This window comes from Piliocolobus tephrosceles, chromosome 7, assembly GCF_002776525.5.
Source record: "Piliocolobus tephrosceles isolate RC106 chromosome 7, ASM277652v3, whole genome shotgun sequence".
In the NCBI taxonomy this organism is placed as follows: Eukaryota; Metazoa; Chordata; class Mammalia; order Primates; family Cercopithecidae; genus Piliocolobus; species Piliocolobus tephrosceles.
Window position 1 is genome coordinate 21,511,632 of NC_045440.1, and position 21,513 is coordinate 21,533,144.

The 21,513-nt window shown below is 52.4% G+C and overlaps 1 protein-coding gene across 2 annotated transcripts in view; it reads right to left on the reverse strand.

The window, feature by feature from the left end:
• LOXL2 (lysyl oxidase like 2) overlaps positions 1-21,513 on the reverse strand; it is a 92,759-nt gene that overhangs the window by 26,462 nt on the left and 44,784 nt on the right. The window contains exons 4-6 of one of the 2 annotated variants that reach the window (XM_023216731.2): positions 15,043-15,254; positions 7,488-7,710; positions 3,135-3,318 (exon numbers count right to left, since the gene is read on the reverse strand). In XM_023216731.2, the coding sequence (XP_023072499.1) occupies positions 3,135-3,318; positions 7,488-7,710; positions 15,043-15,254 (619 nt within the window). The remainder of the gene's footprint in view (positions 1-3,134; positions 3,319-7,487; positions 7,711-15,042; positions 15,255-21,513) is intronic. The other variant, XM_023216732.2, reaches the window with a different exon arrangement.

The window sequence follows — 21,513 nt, forward strand, 5'->3', positions numbered from 1 at the left end:
TCAGCCTCCCGAGTAGTTGGGACCACAGGCGCCCGCCACCGCGCTTTTTTGTACTTTTAGTGAAGACGGGGTTTCACCATGTTAGCCAGGATGGTCTTGCTCTCCTGACCTCGTGATCTGCCTGCCTTAGCCTCCCAAAGTGCTGGGATTACAGGCATGAGCCACCGCACCCAGTCCATGCCTGGCTAATTTTTAAAAAAATTTTTGTAGAGGGGAGTCTCACTATGTTGACGAGGCTGGTCTTGAACTCCCAGGCTCAAGTGATCCTCCTGCCTCTGCTTCCCGAAGTCCTGGGATTACAGGTGTGAGTCCTGTTCCGCTTCTATCAGAAGGCACTGGTCTAGTGTTGGAACTTGTCTAATGCTGCAACTTCTTCACCAAGTATTTGTTCTGCTGACCCTACTGATTCAACTGGAACAGATTCATTCATTCTTTACAACGTCAACAGCTCTGGAGCGCTGTGTGCTGGCAGACTCGGCACTAAGGACACAGAGATACAGATACAGGTGCGTCCTCATGTGGCATGCAGCCTTGCAGGGAGGTGGAGGCACCAACAGGCAGTTGGAGTCCCGATGTGGGCAGGAGTCCTGAGGCACAGAGAGCAGAGCCTGACCAGGACCTCACATCTATGCTGGTGAGGCTGGAGCCAGTCCGAGCTGCAGGTGCTGTGCGTCCGGCCACCTTGTTTCACAGCAAAGAATCTGAGGCCCAGAAGGTTGCTCAAGGTCACCAAGGAAGCAGGTGGCCAGGCAGGGAGGAGGACGCAGATTGCCCAACTCCCAGTCATTGCCCTTTCACGTCTCCTGGCTGTGGGTGTGGTCACTCAGTCCATCAGCTAGAGCCAGGGCTGAGGGGCCGACCCTGTCTGCTCTGTGACTTGGTATTAAATGTGGTACTTTTCCCTTTCTGCCTACTGGAGTTACCCCACCCAGCATGACAGGAGATGATCAATTATCCACTGGTTCTTTCCAGGACAGCATCAAAAATGCCAAATGCCTCTTTCTCCTAGAGTTCTGCAGGCCCCTGGAAACCTCTGGCTGCTCTGGGCAGTGAAATAATTAGGTCACATAGCACACACCCATGATAAATGGAATGTTTATGTCATCGAGGGCCTGTTTATTCCTCAGAATGAGTGGACTCTGTCCTGTAGGCCCTGGGAGAGCACAAACCCACACGTTGGCCAATCAGTAAATAACTGCAGGGACAGTCAAGATCCAGGGAGGCCGAGTGCAGTGGCTCATGTCTGTAATCCCAGCACTTTGGGAGACTGAGGTGGGTGGATCACTTGAGGTCAGGAGTTCGACACCAGCCTGGCCAACATGGTGAAACCCCGTCTCTACTAAAAATACAAAAATTAGCTGGGTATGGTGGTGCACACCCATAATCCCAGCTACTTGGGAGGCTGAGGCAAGAGAACTGCTTGAACCAGGGAGGCGGAGGTTGCAGTGAGCCGAGATCGCACCACTGCACTGGGTGACTGAGTGAGAGTCTGCCTCAAAAAAAGATCCAGGGGATCCTGAGGAGCTCACCGTGCCCAGGGAAGGAGCACTGTTATATGGCCCAATGGAAGCTGCCAGGTGGCACAATGTGACTCAGAGTACACCCCAGACCCCCAAACCTCAGTGCACACCTGGAAGCTTGCACAGACTGGAGAACAGAGGCAGAGAGACATTCTGAACGTGAACAGGACTGGGCCAAGGTGGGCATTAGGAGGAAGCTCACGTCTGAGAGTTAGAGGACTTGGCTTTCAGTCTTTCTCTGCCGGCAATGACTGGGGTGACCTCAGACTTGTTCTCCTCGTTTCTTGCACTAGAGGACCTGAGGTCTCTCCAGTAGTACTGTCCATGATTGCAGGAGTCTCTCTAGGCCTCTGGAATGCAGGCCTCCTTCCAACATCAGGAGACCCTGTAAGAGTTGACCAATTGCAGGCCAGGACGTGGGGACGCCGAAGAAAGTAACAACCAATGGCACTAGACAGATGAGCTCCACTTCTAGAAGGGGGAAAGCTCCACGGTCTTTGACTCAGCTGGAGGTTAAGTTCAATGCGGGATTCTAGAGTCTCACACCAAAAACCACTGGATGTGGTGTCAGGCCCTGGGCTAGTGAGGACTATCATTTCCTCCAGGCTGTGATCAGTGACCTCACCACATTCCTTTCTGTGGGGTGATGGCCCGACATCTGACACTATGGAAATATCCCCTCCCCACTGGACAGGCCACCCCACCCCTTGTCTGTAGCCCATTCTGCTTCCTACCCATCCTTTCCCAGCCATAGCAGCCGACGGTCTGCAGCGGCCTCCCTGCTGGTCAAGGCTGAAAAAATTCCAGGAAATGACTAGGACGTCTCTCGCTCAAGTCACAGTTGTCTCGGGGAGGGCTGGGCACTCCTAGACTGCACAGTCTGTTTGGGGTAAAAACTCCTCCTGTTCAATGACCAAGGCTTGCAAGGATAAGTGGTGTTCGTGAGGCTTCCTGGGGAGGGCAAATGGCCTCTTGTGTGTCGTCTTCTAGCTGCAACATCACTTTCCACCAAGAGACCCACTTGAAAGCCTCCTTTCCTTCTGTTTTTTTGCTCACACGAAAGATTTGTTCAGGACAGTTAATAAAAAGCAGGCCCTTTCTTAATTAGTCTGAGGACATCCGGAGGGCGGCATCTTGTTTCCTTTCTCTGCTGTCAGGGAGGGACTGTGTGCAGGGCTGCTCTGGGGAGGAAAAGTAAGATGGCATTTGGTCCTTTTGTTGTACAGAGTGGTTCAGTCTGGTGAACTCAGAGGCCCTCTCCTGCAGGAGGGGCCTGAGAACCCCGGCTTATTTGGTGGGGCGGCAGAGATCACTGGGTTAGGAGCTGGGAGACCCATGGGGGAGTATTCATTGGCCACTAAGATGTTATCTCACCTTGGATGTTTACTCCGTTTTTTGGGCCTTAGCTTCCAAATCCATAAAATAGGGTCTCAATGTTCTCTAAGACCCCTTTCAGCTCTGTCTAGGGAGAGGCCTGGGATTCTCTCCCAGGCAGTCGCCAAAGAGAGGAGGGAAAGTGAGGACTGCCTGAGAGCTCACGGCCAGCAGCCAGGCTGTGCTCACGGCACCATGCTCCCGGCGAGAGAGGCCCCCTCTAGCCTCCCCATTCCTTACCTTGCCCCAGTCGGGAGCCAGTGACTGCCTCTTTGGCACTCCCAAAGCCCAGCTCTCTGCAGACCACACTGGCCGACACCAGGTCCCACTTGTCGTCGCAGACGGTCCCCCATTCTCCATTTTTGAGCACCTCCACGCGGCCCTCCCCGATGTAGGCACCGCCTCGCAGTCGCACCAGGGGTTGCTAAAGAGACACAGGGTCCTGCTGAGTACAGATGCTGATGCACGTTGAGTGGGCGACCACTGTCCCCGCCCCCTCCCTTCCCCGCCACCCTGTTCCCAGGCCAGGCACTCAGTCTGAGAGCTGCAACTGTGCTTGATGTATGGGTGTGTGTGTGTGTGTGTGTGTGTGTGTGTGTGTGTGTTGTGGGTGTGTTGGGCTGTGGGAGCTTCCTCTACAGAGACAGCTCTGGTGCAAGCTCCCTTTGCAGCCCTCGCATGGAGCTTCTGTCCTGGTCGCCTGGGGAGCCCATTGGGGACCGTCAATCACTCATCACCCCAACCTATGCGTGGCACAACCTTCCATCAGCACTTCCCCCACTAACTCCAGAGCCTCATGCTTTAGAGCTAGAGAAAGAAGCGCCTACCCTCCAAAGTCTGCAGATTCCAAATGGATCATAATTCTTTCTTATAACAAGGTTGCTTCTAAGCAAGTTTGGATCAACCTTGCTTACGACACAGTGCTACAGTCTAGGCCTGCAGAGACTCCACAGTATTAGGCAGGCACTGGAACGATTCTGCTATGCACAGCAACCAGAGGCAGGAGGGAGCAGACAGGAGAACGGGAAGACAGGGAGCTGGAAAGCCAACCTTCACACAGCCACGACTCAGAGAACGGATGGGGAGCCTCACACTGATTTGTCCCAGGGCTGGGGGCGTGCCCAGCCTCTCCCGATTTGACTCCAAGTCCAAATTGGCCTGACTCCAGAAGATGCAGCCAACCAGCTATGCAGAGAGGGTGGAGAATTACAGTTTGAACACCCCTAGTGTTCACTGAGTCTAGAAGCTTTAATCTCCTTGTGGACTTTACTGAGTTAGACAGGGGTAAGACACTGTCTACGTCTTGGTCACAGTGGATCATGTCTTACAAGATGGGAGCTGGGTCACTTGACTCCAGCTGTCCACATACCTGGGTTTGCATCTGTTTTTCTGCATGTGTGTGCATGCATGTGCATGTGTGGCACATGTGTGTGTGCAAGCTCACCTGCATGCATGCTGCATGTATGCGCGTGTGTGTTTTGGAGGAGGCTCAGAAGCCTGTGAGGTTCTCAGCTACTGCTGATGCTCAATTCAGCTCCACAGAGGGAGTGACGGAAGACTGTGTAGCCATTCTAAGTGTGTCACCTCAGACCAGTGTCATTGCCTGCCCTGGCCTATGTTGTCCTCAGCCCATAAGCGCCTTCACCCTACCACTGATGGCCAGGGCGAGACAGGCCTGGGTGGAGGTGACCTTTTCAAGCATTCACGTCCACCAGCTACGTTGAGGGGGATGGCATCATACAAGAACCTGCCTCTCCACCAACTGTACCTTGGGGCTGGCCATGGCAGGGTGGGGTGCTGGGACAGCACCCAGATTTACAGACCTCAGGGACTGCTCTGACTCTGGCAGTATGAGGAGAAGAAAAAAAGGGGAAAACACCCAGTGGCTGCAGGATCTTTTAACCTATAGCTTTAAAAAAACACCCCAAACAGAACAAAACAAGTAGAACTGCTGGCTGGCTCCAAGCTCTGTTTTCTGCAGAATGGTGGCCTCCTGCTTCCCTGACCTCCCTTCTCAAGCTGTCTTCCCACAGAGTGGACCATCCATGACCCAAGCTTAACGGAGGCAGAGTGTCAAATAACCTCGCCCCAGCCCGGCAGTGGCCAAGCAGTCAGCTGGCCCCAGAGGAAAGAAAGAAACCAAGGGAAAATATGATGTAAGGCACGTTTGCTCTGTTTTCATTGGTTTGGTATGAACTTGATTCCTTTGCTTTAAACCGCACAGTAGAGGAATTCCAAGACAGTAGGATCTGGTATTCTGGATGACACACAAGGAAAGCTCAGAGGCTCAGGCTGAGGCTGTGGAAAGGATGTGGCCATCAAATCATACACAGGGGGCAAGGAGGGTGGAGGTTTAGGGGGTGGTGGGCTGACTGTCGGAGGAGGGGGAAGTGGTGCTGTCCAGGTATGCCCTGGAGGCACACATATGATGGTGTGGTCACCTCTGTGCTCTTCAGAGGCCCTTGAGGGGACAGAGGAGGCAGGGCCTCCTGAAAGTGCCAGGAAGTTACTCCTAATAGTTCCCACTCCCCCTGGTTGAGGAGTGCTGGGCTCGCAGCATGCATTCTAGTCCCCTCACTGAAGGCTCAGTCTTTTGTTCAAATCACCATCAAGCCTGGGAAGGAGGAACCAAGTGTGGTTTATCCAGCTCTTGCCATGGTGTCCTTTTATATTGGAGGAGTGTAATCACCTCCTTTCCAGAGCAGGTCTCAACAAAGAGGGGAGACTGCAGAGGGGAGAGGGGAAAGAGGGACGGTAGAGGAGACAAAGGGCATGGCTGGGGGAAGGCTGGTTGGCTCAGCCTCTGCTGCTCCTGCTCAGCTGCCTGGACCTGGCTGACACACCTGGTTGACACTCTCTGCCCCCACCCCAGAGCCCTTCTCCCTCCTCTGGCTCCCTCTTATCCCCGACTTGGTGACAGCCCACCTGGAACTCACCCCTGCCAAGGTGATGATTACTACGACCATCACACTAAGCAGATGCTGTCTCGTCTACTCATGCCGCGTCAGCAAACAGCGCACTAAGTACTGGGGTTTTACATGGCACAGGAACCAGCCCCTGAGAAATGATCAGTCACTTCTCCTATCCCTCCCTCTCCTCTTCCCAGTTGCTGTTCCCACCCACTCACCAGATATTAGCTGTTTCCTGAACACAGAAATCACAGAGAGCCTTTGATGGATACAGGAAGAAGGAAGAGGAGGAGAAAGAAAAGCGAATCGAGAAGAGACAGATAGGGCACCTGCTCTTTTTCAGAGGCTGGGTCAAGCCTGCCGTGGTTGGGGTACTTTACTTGTTCTAGAAAATCGGCCCGTTAGGCCAGGCACGGTGGCTCACGTCTGTAATCCTAGCACTTTGGGAGGCCAAGGTGGGTGGGCCATCTGAGGTCAGGAGTTCAAGACCAGCCTGGCGAACATGGTGAAACCCCGTCTCTACTAAAAATACAAAAATTAGCAAGGCATGGTGGTGGGTGCCTGTAATTCCAGCTACTCAGGAGGCCGAGGCAGGAGAATCACGTGAACCCAGGAGCCAGAGGTTGCAGTGAGCAGAGATCATGCCATTGCACTCCAGCCTGGCAACAAGAGTGAAACTCTGTCTCAAAAAAAAAAAAAAGGAAAAAGAAATCAGCCCATTGAAATGGGGCTGTTACTTTATATGGGAAGATGTTCATCTACATTTTAGGAATACATTCACACACAGCCCCCCACACACACCCCCACGCACCACCCCACACACTCACACACCGCCCCACACACTCACACACTCCACACAACCCACACACACCCACACACTCACCCACACACCGCCCCACACACCGCCCCACACACTCACACCTTCACACATACACTCCCACATACATATACCCCCCACACTCATATATACACCCCACACACACCCCCCCACATTCCTACACACACCCACACACAACCCCACACCCTCACACATACACCCCCCACATACACACACACCCCACACACTCACAGACCCCCACACAATCCACACACCCCCCACACACACTCATATACACCCCCACACACTCATACACACATGCCGACACCCACACACACACTCATACACCCCACACACACACACCCCCACACACTCACACACATACATACACGTGCTGTTTCACATAAGTATAATGTGACTAATGTATGGATGACTTAGGATAATGGCAGGTTTTCTACCTTGGTGGAAGCTTTTTAAAATTGTTATCCTTTCTGTTGCAAAATAAACCAAACATGCTTGAAAACGTGTCGTTGACTGCATGTACTTTTCAGAGTTGGGTCACATTTCCAGTTCTCCTTTGGGAACTGTGCAGGGGCGCAAGGTCCCTGTTGCACACCCTTCATGATCTGCTCCTGCTGGGTAAGCAGACAGCGCACAAACAGCCTATGACAACTGATGCTGGGGTAGTCTTCTCCCCCAGATGGTCCTTCTCTGCAGAGGGCGCTCGGGTCTCAGAGTACAGCAGCCACGATGGTGATCTCAGCTGAGGCCACCGTTCCTCACTCTCCTGGGGGATCCTGCCTACTCCCTCAACACCTCCCATCCCCTCCAGGTGCCAAGTGGCCACACCTCATGCCCTGTCCTCACCTCTGGCTTGTAGGCTTTCCGGAATCTCGAGGGTCCGTCAGGGCTGAAGACCTGCCCAGGCACACAACTCACCACGGCCGGCAGCCCATTCTCACAGGTGACATTCTTCATGGGGTCCAGTGACACCTGGGGGCCCAGCTTGCAGCTGGAGATGTGGGCCTCTGTGCCGATGCAGTCCATGGAGAATGGCCAGTAGCGCTGTTTCCTCCGTGAGGCAAACATTCTGCAGACGGTGGGAGGGGACAGGTGATCAGGGCATCATGACACCTATCCTGATTCCTTCCGCAATGAGGCAGAACAAGAGAGACTGGGCCCTGCTCCTGGAGCTCAGCCCTGCTTCACAGAGGGGTCCTAGCTCAGTCCATTCAGCCAGCATTCACTGAGCACCTCCTAACGCCAGGTGCCACACTGGGCACTGGGGGACAGGACCCAGAGCGTGGACAAGGCCTCCTGCCCTCAGGCAGCTTTCATTCTAGGAAAGAAAGGACTCACCCAATGTAGTGAAGTAATAATAATAATGAAGCCCAAGAATACAGAATGCACAAAAGTATTTAAAACAGGTGAGATCCCTGGTCCTAGAAAACCCCTCACAGTCTAAGGTAAACCATTTGTTTACCCTAACTCTTCAGATAATTCCAACATAATCTGTTGTCATTCTTTTTTTTTTTTTTTTGAGACACAGTCTCACTCTATCCCCCGAGGCAGAAGTGCAGTGGTATAATCACTGCAACCTCCGCCTCCCAGGTTCAAGCAATTCTCATGCCTCAGCCTCCTGAGTAGCTGGGACTACAGGTACCCGCCACCATGCCAAGCTAATTTTTGTATTTTTAATAGAGACGGGGTTTCGCCATGTTGGCCAGGATGGTCTCGAACTCCTTATCTCAAGTGATCTGCCTGCCTCGGCTTCCCAAAGTGCTGGGATTATAGGCGTGGGCCAATGTGCCCGGGCTGTTGTCATTCTTTAGCTTTATTTTTCTTTGTCAATGAGCAGTACAAGCTGATTGCTAAACTCTCCCAGTGATATACAAGATTAAATTTGTATTTCCAATGAGAAGCAATGAAAACAGTCTTAAATTACTCCATCTGCTGAATCAAAGTACAATCTGCCTAGCAGTAAAAATTATAACGGAACAAAACTGCTGCTTCCTGCACCCACGAAGATGACTGAGGTTGAGGTTGTCTCTGTACCATATCATAGGGAAGCCCTTAGCCTGTATTGCTAGCACAGGCAAAGTGTTCCTTTGTATGTTTCTTTTTTTTTTTTTTTAAGGCAGAATATGGATGCAGGTAATTCAGTGTTTTTTTTTTTTTTTTTTTTTTTCTGAAACAGTAACCAACTGATAAGTAATAGATTGGCTAACAAAAAGGATACTGTACCTCAGTTTCTCATGTCCAAAATCAGAAGTAGTAACAGTATCTACTTCACTAGATTGTTATGACAGTTTGTTTGTTTATTTATTTGTTGTTTTGTTTTGTTTTTTTTGAGATGGAGTCTTTGTTGCCCAGGCTCAAGTGCTTTGGCGCAATCTCGCCTCACTGCAACCTCCGCCTCCCAGGTTCAAGCAATTCTCCTGCTTCAGCCCCCCACGTAACTGGGATTACAGGTACCTGCCACCATACTGCCTAATTTTGTATTTTTAGTAGAGACAGGGTTTCACTGTTTTGGCGAGGCTGGTCTCGAACTCCTAACCTCAGGTAATCTGCCTCCCTTGGCCTCCCAAATTATTGGGAATTATAGGCATGAGCCACCACGCCGGGCCATAAATCTGTATTTGGAGGTAGTGTCCAAATTTCTGCAAAGTCATACCATTGTAAGGAGGCCTTGGCAGGAGACTCCTTCACCCTATCTGGGTTCCCATGACTCTAGCCCTTTAAGAAGAGGCTAGCACTCTGGAGAGGTTGAGGTCTTCTGGGACCAGGGTGGTCTCGAACTCCTGACCACAGGTGATCTGCCCACCTCTGTCTCCCAAAGTGCTGGGATTACAGGCATGTGCCACTGCGCCTGGCCTGCGGTGACAGTTTAAATTCGTTAATACTTGTCACTTAAAACAGTGCCCAGACATAGGAAGGGCTACATACGAGTTTGTGAAATAAATAAGTAAATAAATAAAACTCTATTTGGTTAAATAAAAAAAGAAAAAGAAGAGTGAGAGGAGGGAGGCATTCCGTGGCTGCAGTGATGAGAGACGACTTTACGGAAGAGAAGACTTTCAATTGGGCCCTGAATGATGGTGGAATTCCAAACAAAGGAGGTCCAGGAAGGCCCTGCTGCCTGCTCATGCCAACCCAGCTTTTCAGGGCCCATGTGCTTGTCCCTGCATGGCAGGACCCAGTGAGATGCCAGAAGGAGACAGCAGAGGGGCCCCGCTGGGCAGGCTGACCCCAAGACAGGGCAGAGGCGAGATCCCATCCCTGCTGGTCCAGCAGCCCTGGAAGTACCTCCTTTATCTCAGTGTGAATGGGGTGTGAAAACAGAGGAAGGGCAAATTCTACAGACACAGTTATCATCTCTCCTTAACCCAAATCTGAGACTTGTTAGAGTTCTAGTGTGCCTGTGAACGCAATGACACGGAATCCTGCCGAGGACTATCCTGGCAAATCCAGGGTGCGTGCTCACCACAGCGGCAGCCCAGAGCAGAGAAATGCTCAGGAGGGCTATTAATAATTCCAGGAACCACTGCCCTCCCGACACACTTCCTGCAAGGCCCCTGCACTTGGAAGCCTACAGCATGTTCCGTGACGCCCTGACAAGGGGCGGGAGAAGATACTCGGGGGGAACACCAGCTTGCTCAAGGATTGGTCAGACCTCACCGCCTGCCTTGGCTCAGGAAAACCCCTCTGCTTCTAGCCGTCAGTCAGCGCCACCCTCTCCAGGAACAGATGTCTTGCGTTCTAACTGGACAATGCAGAGCCCACAGCAAACAACTGTCCCCAGCAGTCCAGATCCCTCTGACATCAGCCCCCAGGAATGTGCTGCAGACCCTCTAGCACATTCAGGCCTCGCCGAGGCGCCCCTCCCCTCCTCCATCCCAGTGTTTCACTGGGGACAGGCCTCTGAGCTGCAGACAGAGGCCCTCGGAGGGTGGTGGACAGCCGACCCAGCTCCAGGCCTGGAGACTGGAGGGGTGACTGGAGTGAGTGAGGCAGCCTTGGGTGGAGTGGAGCAGGAAGCCTGCCTGTGAAAGAGGCAGCTAGGCCAATAGCTGGACTGTAGGAAGAACACGAAGCTGGACTGATTCAACCAAGAGTCCTACCCACCGGCGCTCCCCTGACCTAGAGTGAAGGCAGATGTGGGATTCTGCCAGCTGCTGAGTACAACTATTTCCATGATGCTTTCTGCAAGTGGGGAAATAGCACAGGATGGATTTGAGATGGACTTAAGCTAAAACCCCATAAGCCCCCACTTTGATGTTCTCGGTCTCTTAGAATTAGTGTCAGCTCAGAACCAGTGGCTAGTAGTCCAAAAGATCTGATTATTTCCTTTTCTCCAATGCACGCTCATCCTGGTGAAAGGTGCCTTTGGAGAACTGGGAGAAAGAATACAGTATAAATTTCTGGCAGGGTACCAGGGTGCTTCCTTGAGGGTACCCAGCCTTTCCCTCATTCAAGAACTGGTAAAACTGGCTCAAGTATGGGAATGGATTGAGGAGTCATGACTCTGCTTTTATGATTCGGGATAGACTTTTGTTTGCTCGGCCTAGAACTTTTCTGCTTATACAGATTATTAAGTACGAACTTAGTAGGCTTCCTGTCTATTTCACGTCGAGGAACACCATGATCAACCAGCCAACACCAGAGGTCTGCAGCAGTCAGACTGATCGCTGCTTTGACTCCACTGTCCAATAGGGTCAGCACGTCCACCTTTGGCAGTACTACAGCCACGGGACCCCTGCCACCCTGGAGCCAATTACTCCCATCGCATTCAGGTTACTGGTTCAGTGGCTGCTGTTCCTGCTGTGAGTCCTGGCCTTCAGAGAAGAGTGATCACAGCTCCTCAAGGAGGCTGGGGCTCCTTTCATATATTTACTTTTCACCATCAAGGTGAAAGGCGTGTCTTCAGGACAGTGTGGGTGAGGAGGTCTTAAAGGTAAGATCCATTCTAACATTCAACCTCCCTAAGCTTTTGAATTCTGTCTTCTACACACAACAGAGGCAGGGTCAGCATTTCTACTTACTCACTATGGGCCACACTTTGGTCCACATTTCAGTCAATCAACCAAGCAAACTGCTGGAGGCCTTTCTAACTTCCTGAGCTGCAACATTAAATGCAGAATCTCTGCTTAGAGAGCTCATTTCAATTAAATGATGTCAGTATTGAGATCCTACTTTCGGGAGAACAAAATCATGAGTACAAAATGCTCCCTCCCGGCACCAGGAATGGGGGCCTGCGGTTTAAGCTTCATTAGCTTCAAGGTACATGCATTGCACCCCAGCCCAATGTGGAAGTCAGTGCCATGGCCAAGCCAATCAGAGTGCAGCCCTTGGTGAGGAGCCCCTGACTCTATCTGTGGCTGCAGAGGCCTCTGGGGTGTGTGCAGGTAACTGGGGGGTATTAGTCCATTCTCATGCTACTAATAAGGACATACCCGAGCCTGGGTAATGTATAAAGGAAAAAGGTTCAATAAACTCAACAGTTCCACATGGCTGGGGAGGCCTCACAATCACGGCGGAAGGTGAAAGAGGAGCAAAGGCACGTCTTACATGACAGCAGGCAAGACAGCGTGTGCAAGGGAACTGGCCTTTATAAAACCATCAGGTCTCATGAGACTTATTCGCTATCATGAGAACAGCATGGGAAAAACCCAGTCCCATGATTCAGTTACCTCCCACTGGGTCCCTCCCACGACATGTGGGGTTATGGGAGCTACAGTTCGAGATGAGATGTGGGTAGGGACACAGCCAAACCGTTATCACTGGGGGAAGCAGAGGTGCTGTGGGAGAGCTGCAGTTGGAGGCCGGGGGCAGCTCTAAGGCTTCCGAGTGGGCACCAGCCCAGCAGGTTCACAGAGGGAGCCAGTCCAGTAAGGCAGCAGTGGGGCGGGGGGCCCAAGGTGGGGGACCCTCAGGGGTTAAGCAGGTGAGTTTCTGAGGCTATAGGGACCTTGGTGGATACATGGAGATTACTAACTCCACCCCAGACTGAGAATTACTTTGAAAATAATTTCCTGCATAGAGTGGGCACTGCTGCATGGCGGGAGGGAAGAGGTCCCTTCTTGGGCCTCAGAGGTGTGCTGCCAGCAGCAGCAGCCACAGACTGTAGGAAGAGGGAAAGGGACACGGGAAAGATGCAACCGGAAGCCACTGCTTCAAGTGCCAGGCAGGGGGGGTGGTCCTCAGTCTGGCCTCCAGACCTCTGCAGTCCTCAGCCTCTGAGCAGGGCCCATTGATACCCCTAGTCCCAGGCCAGTCGTGCCCCAGCCCTCAGACTGGCCAGTGCGTCTGAGCTGGCCCTACCCCAGGGAGAATAGGAGCTGCAACGGGGCCAGCAGGTAGAGACTGCTGGGTGGTGCTCTCCCTGGAGCAGACCTGGGCTGTCCTGCAGGCTCTGCTGGGTGTGGGCTGTGACACCCTGAGTCCACTGCCCTTCAGGCCTCTTCCATGCAGATCCAGGGCTTCGGCCAGGGGTCTCTGAGCCTTACAATTCCCTAGGAGTCCTAGCCCTTTGCTGGCAGTTTAGCCCCGACAGCCCACAGAGGCACAGAAAGTCTTCCCAGCACCTTTCTCTTTGGGGCACATGTAGGCCTAACTGTCAACTGACTCCCAGACACGAACACAAAATGACAGGGACAAGCAGAGAAGGTCGTGCTTCCCCTCCAACTCCTCCGCTAGGAAGGCCGCCTCATCTCTCCAGCTAGAAGGCTGCAGGAGGGGCTGGTTTCCAGCAGCTTCTGTTCTTCATCTCCCATCCTGCAGACAGCACCACCCACCACCCCCTCCTTGGATCGCTCTCAGCCTTGGAAGCCTCGTCCTCCCCGTCCTTGAAAAGGCAAAGCCATAGACTCGAGGGTGGGAGGGGCAGGGAGGGGGTTCCAATCCAGCACGTAACAGGATTACCCAGGGCCCAGCTGCTGAAACTGGCCTAAGATCAACTCCTCAAAAGCCGAGAAGGACTCTGGACTGGCCATGGTTGGGAGATGGCTTCCAAACGTTATCTGAATGAGGCGCGTGCTGTCCAGCTCAGAATTGCGCCAGGCTGGGGGCACTGGTAGGGCCAGCCAGGTAGGAAGCCTGCCAGGGAGGGGGTTTGCTTTTCTTGGCTCCAACTGGTAAGAAAAGCTGACAAGGTGTCACCAAGGAAGGAGTCAGGTGGGAGTTCTCCAACGTATTCAGAGGATGGCGACTCCTGGTGCCAACAGGAAGGTCTGGGCCATGTCTGGGGACTGGGGTCACCATGGTGGTCACCCTGGGGTGTTGTGTGCTTACCCAACTGGGCAGCTCTGCGGCCGCACTCATTCACCCACATAGGGGGCTGGGGGCTGGGATCAAAGTATGGCCCACCCCATCCAAGCAGGGCTGGGCCAGGGTCAGGGAGGGATACGTGGTCTGCCCAGCACCCCAGAGAGCTGGTGAGTAGAGGTGGGGCTTCAAGTCAGGTCTCCTGACACGGAAGCCATGTCTTTTCTTCCTCTGATTTGGAAGGAAAGAGACAGTGCTGAGAGTCTGCACAGCTGGACACAGGGGACCTCCAGAGGCCAGGATCTGCCCCTTCCTGGTTCTATCACCTTTCTCCAGTTTACTCAATTCTAAAACAGACTCCTATTTCCCAGTGGTGTTGTGAGGATTAAATGACTGAGAATAGTGCCTGCCACCCTGTAAGCCCTTAGTAAAGAGACGCTACTATTCCTATCATTATTAAGAGGAGGGAGGAAGACCCCATGACCAATCAAGTACTCCAAGTATATGCAGCCATCAGCTTGTTGGGGTGCTGGAATCCTTCCAATGGATACCCCTTATGTCAAACAACTCCAGATTCTATCCCTGTCTACTTCTTTCCCCCACTGGGAAATACTAACCTTAGAGACCATCACAGCATTGTCAGATTTAACTGGGATTGAACTGGGATTGGATGAAGTGAGCTGCATTGATCAGTTTCTCAACTACCTGCTGCAATTTCCAGATTTCTCAGAAGAATCATTTGCCGAGGGCAAGTAAACATTTCTTCTTAAGTTGGTGTTGTCTCTGGCCGGCCTGGCCAGGGTATTGTCCTAGCTTAGGTCATGTAGTCCCTGAGCTGGCTGGCAGCACCCCAAGCTGGGGTTATCTGGAATGGGGATACCTTGCACCTCACTGCTGTAATATGTCTTCCCTCAGGCTACTCTAGGGATTAGGGTCTATCTCCTATAGACGTGTGAGTTCCTCAAGGGTAAGGATGCCACAGGGCGCCCTTGAACTTGCTGCCTGGCCTGGCCCAGGAGCTCTGTGCAGGCTGCCTGCAGGGATACTAGCTGGCCTGGCCATGCCTGGCCAAGGAAAGGCCACCGCCAGGGTGGACTCTTTTAACTAGGTAGGCAGGGCAGATACCCTCAAAACCACCTGTTTGGTGCAGTCCTCTTACTTGTACACTTTGGTGTTGTATGTCCTCTCCCCAGGGAAGCCGAACATGCCGCAGACCACGCGGGAATTCTTGGCCGTCCAGTGCTTGTCACAGATCTGCTTCCAGGTCTTGCCCTCCTTCACCTCCACGTAGCCCTCTGTCACCGGGGTGCGCTTGCGGTAGGTCGAGAGGATGGCTCGAATCCGAATGTCCTCCACCTGGATATTCAGGTTCTAGGAAGAAGGAGGTGTGGAAGGAGAGGGTTATCCTTCTGGCCTGGCTGCAGACACACCAGGGAACCAGCCCTTCTTGAGCGATTACCAGCCGGGCCTGCTGCTGGCCCACCTGTGCCCTTGGGCCCTGCAGTAAGCTCTGGGCGCCTCCGAGGGGCACACGGCCCAAGCTGCAGTTAGAAAGCGCTATGTGCCGGGCGCGGTGGCTCAAGCCTGTAATCCCAGCACTTTGGGAGGCCGAGACGGGTGGATCACGAGGTCAGGAGATCGAGAACATCCTGGCTAACATGGTGAAACCCCGTCTCTACTAAAAAATACAAAAAACTAGCCGGGTGAGGTGGCGGGCGCCTGTAGTCCCAGCTACTCCGGAGGCGGAGGCAGGAGAATGGCGTAACCCGAAGGCGGAGCTTGCAGTGAGCTGAGATCCGGCCACTGCACTCCAGCCCCTGCAACAGAGAGAGACTCCGTCTCAAAAAAAGAAAAAAAAGAAAGCGCTACGTTAGGCCGGGCGCGGTGGCTCAAGCCTGTAATCCCAGCACTTTGGGAGGCCGAGACGGGCGGATCACGAGGTCAGGAGATCGAGAAAGCGCTATGCGTGGGAGGTAGTGAGGCTGCCAGGACCCAATAGGGAGTGGGGTGACCTGGAACAGTCAGAGAAGACTCGGAGAGCCCATGGGCTTCTCCCACATCCAAACCTAAGATCTTGGAGAGCAAAGGGCAGCAGACTCCTCCTGCACAGGCCTCGAAATAAATGCATGGGAGAGAAAGTGTTCTTTGAATGTGGATTTTGCATTTCACTCCAAAGTACTTGTGTATGTGCCTGTGAGTGTGTGTGTGTGTGTCTCCCTGATTCATCTTTCAGTAAAACTTGAGTTTCAGATAGAGGAGCCCCAGATGTCCTGAACCTGGTGGTGCCACCCTGCAGACTACCTTATACCCCAGGGGTGGGCATTCCTCTGTTCAAAAATCCTTAGCGAGGCCTGAGAGAAGGGACAGGGCTTAGAGAGAAAGGAAGCGGAGATTCCTGGTGTTGAGTGTACTGTGTGCAGAGATCCACACCTGCCTGGCAGGGATCAGGGAGGTAGGGTTGGGGACAACTATTTGGCTGCAGCAAGGAAAGGAGAGACTGCAAACACTTTGAGGTTCCCTTCCCATACCCACCCCGCCCATCTATCTGTGGAGTAAAGGACAGGGGCTGGGGTCAGGGTTGGAAAAATTCATTGGCAGGGCTCTTTGGGAGGAAGTAGAGGAGGGTTGGAGGGGCATGGGCAGGAGGAAGGCGCCTGCCTCCCTGCCACATGGGCGCTCCTCCTCTCTCGACGTGGAGCTGGAATGTCCCTGTACCACCTAGACCTCCCGCGGATCTGGAGGAGAGGGGCCATCAAGAGGCTAAGCTGGATGAGAGGAGCAGAGGTTCCCTGGACTTACGGTGGCATTTTTTAATGCCTTTCCAAGACATGCCATGACAGGCTCCAAATTCTATGGAAGCTCCCTCCCTCCCGAATCAATCACGGCCAGCCATCACCAGCTCTTCCAACAGTCCCTGACTGAGTCCCTGCCTCCGTCTGTCTGCCACAGGGCCAGTCACCAAAGAGCCTTCTTTTTTCTTTTAATTAATTAATTCTTTTTTTTTTTTTTTTTGACGCAGGGTCTCACTCTGTTGCCCAGGCTGGAGTGCAGTGGTGTGATCAGGGCTCACTGCCGTTTCCATATCCTGGGCTCAAGCAATCCTCCTGTTTCAGTCTCCCAAGTAGCTGGGAGTACAGGTGTGCACCACCATGCCCAGCTAATTCAAAAATATATTTCAGAGACGAGGTCTCACTATGTTGCCTAAGCTAGTTTCGAACTCCAGGCCTCAAGGCAATCTCCTACCTCAGCCCCCTGAAGTGCTGGAATAACAGGTATGAGGCACTGCAGCCGGCTCTTTCTAAAACACAGATCTAACCTTGTCCCTTGGCTAGCTCCTCTGTCTATGTAATACCCTAATATTGAGCAAAATGCTCTCAGCCATTCAGGACTGATTCCACCTATGCCTCCAGCCCCCTCACTGTTCCCAGCTTCACATGGATCCGCAAACACCACGAATTGCAGCATATAAGAGCAACAGCTACTGCAAAGCACGTACCAGGTGCCCAGCCCTATGCAAAGTGCGTTCTCCTACTTAACCCTCGCATGCTGTAATGAGGTGGTTGATAGCTATTACCATCTCCATCTTACAGATGAGAATACCAGCTGACTCCAGTTCCCTCCCCAGGGCCACCCCGAGGTGCAGGGGAAGATACACACACTGTGAGTGGGTCAGGGACTGGGAGGTGGGGCTGGTCCAAGCGGGGCTGGAAGGCAGGAGGAACCCATCACCCCAACTGCCCCAGCCCTGTCCAGCCGAGATGCAAATGAACCACGAGTTTGAACAGAACCATTCTTTGGGTGCCCAGGGATTCAGGTCTCCTTGCCACAGCCTTCAGGGTCTACAGCCAGGCCATGCTCTCAGGGCCTGAAAGGCGGTGGAAAGTACGTGGGCCTGAAGTGACGGCACTTGGCTCCGTTTCCTTTCCACCACAGCAGAAGTAATGCTGCCAGCGGCAGGATTATGCCTTCCAGTCTGGATGCTGGATCCTTTACAGCCTCATTCAGGCCGCAGGACCCGTGCCACCAAGACACGTGGACAGGGGCCAGCCAAGAAAGGACCTGAGGTCTAAACCCAGCCCACGAGCCGGCCCTCTTCTGTGTCTTCCCACCTCAGGAGGCTGGGCTGGAATTCCAGTGTGTAACTGTCATGCCCAGGAGGAAAGTTACTGCCTAGCATCAGGCCTGTGCTTCACGGGGCAGGCAGCCTGGGCTGACCTTCAGTTCACAGATCCTTTCCCCTGCATTGGGCAGCAGTGCTGGCTCGCTGCAGGGAAGATGTGACCCCCAGCACCTGGCCTCCACAGGAGGAGGAAGAAGGCCCAGCTGGAGGAGCTCAGTAGACCCCACTGGAAAGAGTTATGCAGGCCTGAGGCCAGCATACACCAACCCAAACGCCAAGGGAGCTTGCACTAGTTCCTGTGATGATGCGGGACAGGTTCCTCCACTGAATATGGCTGGTGGGAAGAGCTTTGGGGGCTCTACGATGAAGGCAATGCAACCCGGAGAAAAGAAGGAGCTAGCACCAGGGGTCATCATCCTCATTCTTCCACTGACTCACTGCATATGAGTTTATGAATCTGTGTGTGTGTGTGCATGGTGATATGTGCTTGATGGTCTGTGTGTGTGGTGTGTATCTCTGGGTCTGTGTGTGTGCACGGTGGTATACGCATGATGGTGTGTTTCTGAGTGTCTGCATGTCCATGTGTCATATGAGCCCCTGTATATGTCTCTGTGTGTGTCTCTCTGGGATTGTGTGTCTCTGGGATTTTGTCTGTGTGCATGACGATGTATGCATGACAGGGTTGTGTGTGTGTGCCTCTGTGTCATGTGGGTCTCCGTGTACTCTCTCTGTATGTGTCTATGACACACGGGTCTCTGAATGTGTAAAGTATACATCTATTTGTGTGTCTTGTGGAGGAGGAAATTCTGAAAGGATCTTGTTCCTTGCAAGGCCTTAGGAAAACAGTCAGGATATGCTTTGTATTCATTCCTTCAAACTAGAACATCTTCTCTTCTTCTCCCTCCAAAGAACCAAAGCCTTCCCAGTCTTTAAGGCACAAATCCATCTTATTCATTCATTCATTTAACAAAATGCAGTCTCTGCCCTCCCTGGGCCTCGCTGGGCTTCCTCCTTACACCCCAACCCCAGCAGCTTTGAATAATGACAGCTATGGGCATCATTTATTAAACACCAATAAATTGCAGGCTAGGTTTCATTCAGAAAACTTTATATCCACTCCATTATTTAATCCCCATGGCAGCTTTCAAGATGGCTTATGGTCCACCCGTTTAGAGGTAAAAACACGATAAATCTTGGCAAGCTTTTGGAAGTTACCCAAGTTCACACAGCCAATAAGTAGGTAAACAAGTATGCAAATCGAGTTCTGACTCCAAACCTGTGCTCCAGGCTCATAACGACCACTGGTCTCTGAGCAGTCCTCATCTCATGCCTGTGTCCAATATATTGCCTGGTACTGAGAGTGACTGACCTAGGGCAGGGCCTGGGGCTCAGAATTCTGGGTGTCCCCTTCAACCAGCTGAAGGGTGCTGGTGCTGTGCACATTGCAAGCCCAGCACCCCATGTCGAGGGGCAGTGAGTCAGACTGGATTGTGTACGTGAGGGGAGAGCTGGGCTCCCGGCATTCTTGTCTTCAGGCCAGCGGGAGGAGGCAGGAGAACCCTCTGGGGCACACATTCGATGCTCACACTAGCTAACCAGCTCACAGAGACTCAGTTAGACCTCTTAGAAAACACACACACTTCACTGCTGTGGAATCCCTTCCATGACCACAAGTGTTTGGATATTTTTTGCCCCAGGAGTTCGGTCCCAAAAGTGAAGAGAAAGTTTGAAATATTGAAATATACACACATTTTTTTCTTGTTTTTAAATGAAAGGCACTCTAGACTTGCTCGTTTAAAATTCAGCTCCAAATGCCAGAAGCTGGTCAAGCACCCTGCACGTATTAAAATTCAAGCTAAAACCTGATGCTGTCCCTCTTGCCAGAGACAATAGTGCACCTAGGCCTCCAGAAAGCTTCCCTTCAAGAGAGACACAGAAACTCCAGGAAGTGTGGTCCTCCAAGCTCATCACATCCTCCAGCAAGGCCTGAGGCTCTGGGAGTGATTTGCATCCGCTCCCAGAAGGGAAACCCAAGGCACAGTCAGGCAAGGGACTTGTCACTTCAGCTGGAGAGGAAGGGAGCTCCGGGCTCTGACTCTCAGGTTTATGCCTGAATGACATTTAACATTTGCAGCATCTGCTCATGACTTGCCAATTCCAGGATGCGATAGTCTGGGTCTGTTGCCAATGAGGAAAAATCATCCATTTTGAAAGTCTAGCTGGAAGTTGCATCAGGGAAAGGTACAAGGAGAAGCAAGTCAAGCAAGCCAGACTACGTGAATCCACATCACAGTTGCCCTAAACTCTCAGCACTAGGCACGCTGGCAAGGCTGGGTCTTAGCTCAGTGGTCATTCTTCTTCCCGCTGTTCTAGAAGTCATAATATCAGCCCAGGCTTTCTGACCTGAGAAGTCATCCTGGGGGTGAGGAGGGGTAGGAGGATAATGCTGGGAAGACATAACGTCATGCCAACATCTCAACGAGAATGCATGAGTGTCAACTCTAGCCAGCCTCTGCTCACCTCGCATGCAGCCTCCCACAACCACCAGCAAGTTCCTGCATCTTACTCTCAGAGCCTGCAGCTTTCTTACTTTGGCTATTTAAAAACAAAACAGGGCCGGGCAGGGTGACTCACACCTCTAATCCCAGCACTTTGGGAGGCTGAGGTGAGCAGAGCACTTGAGATCAGGAGTTCAAGACCAGCCTGGCCAACATGGTGAGATCCCATCTCTACTAAAACAAACAAACAAACAAAAAACACAAAAAATAGCCGGTCATGGTGGTGCATGCCTGTAATCCCAGCAACTCAGGAGGCTGAGGCAGGAGAATCACTTGAATTCGGGAGGTGGGGGTTGCAGTGAGCCAAAATTGTGCCACTATATTCCAGCTGAGGTGACTCAGTTGAGCAAGACTCTATCTCAAAAATAAATACATAAATAGGTGGGGCGTGGTGGCTCACGCCTGTGATCCCAGTACTTTGGGAGGCTGAGGTGAGTGGATCATTTGAGGTCAGGACCAGCCTGACCAACATGGTGAAACCTCATCTCTACCAAAAATACAAAAAAAAAAAAAAAAAAAAAAAAATTAGCTGGGCATCTGTAATCCCAGTTACTTGGGAGGCTGAGGCAGAAGAATCACTTGAACCCGGGAGGCAGAGCTGGCAGTAAGCTGAGATTGCGCCACTGCACTCCAGCCTGGGTGAAAGACCAAGACTCCTTTTCAAAAAAATATAAATAGGCCAGGCGCGGTGGCTCAAGCCTGTAATCCCAGCACTTTGGGAGTCCGAGACGGGTGGATCACGAGGTCAGGAGATCGAGACCATCCTGGCTAACACGGTGAAACCCCATCTCTACTAAAAAAAAAAAAAATACAAAAAAACTAGCCGGGCGTAGTGGCAGGCGCCTGTAGTCCCAGCTACTCTGGAGGCTGAGGCAGGAGAATGGCGTAAAACCTGGGAGGCAGAGCTTGTAGTGAGCTGAGATCCGGCCACTGTACTCCAGCCTGGGCAACA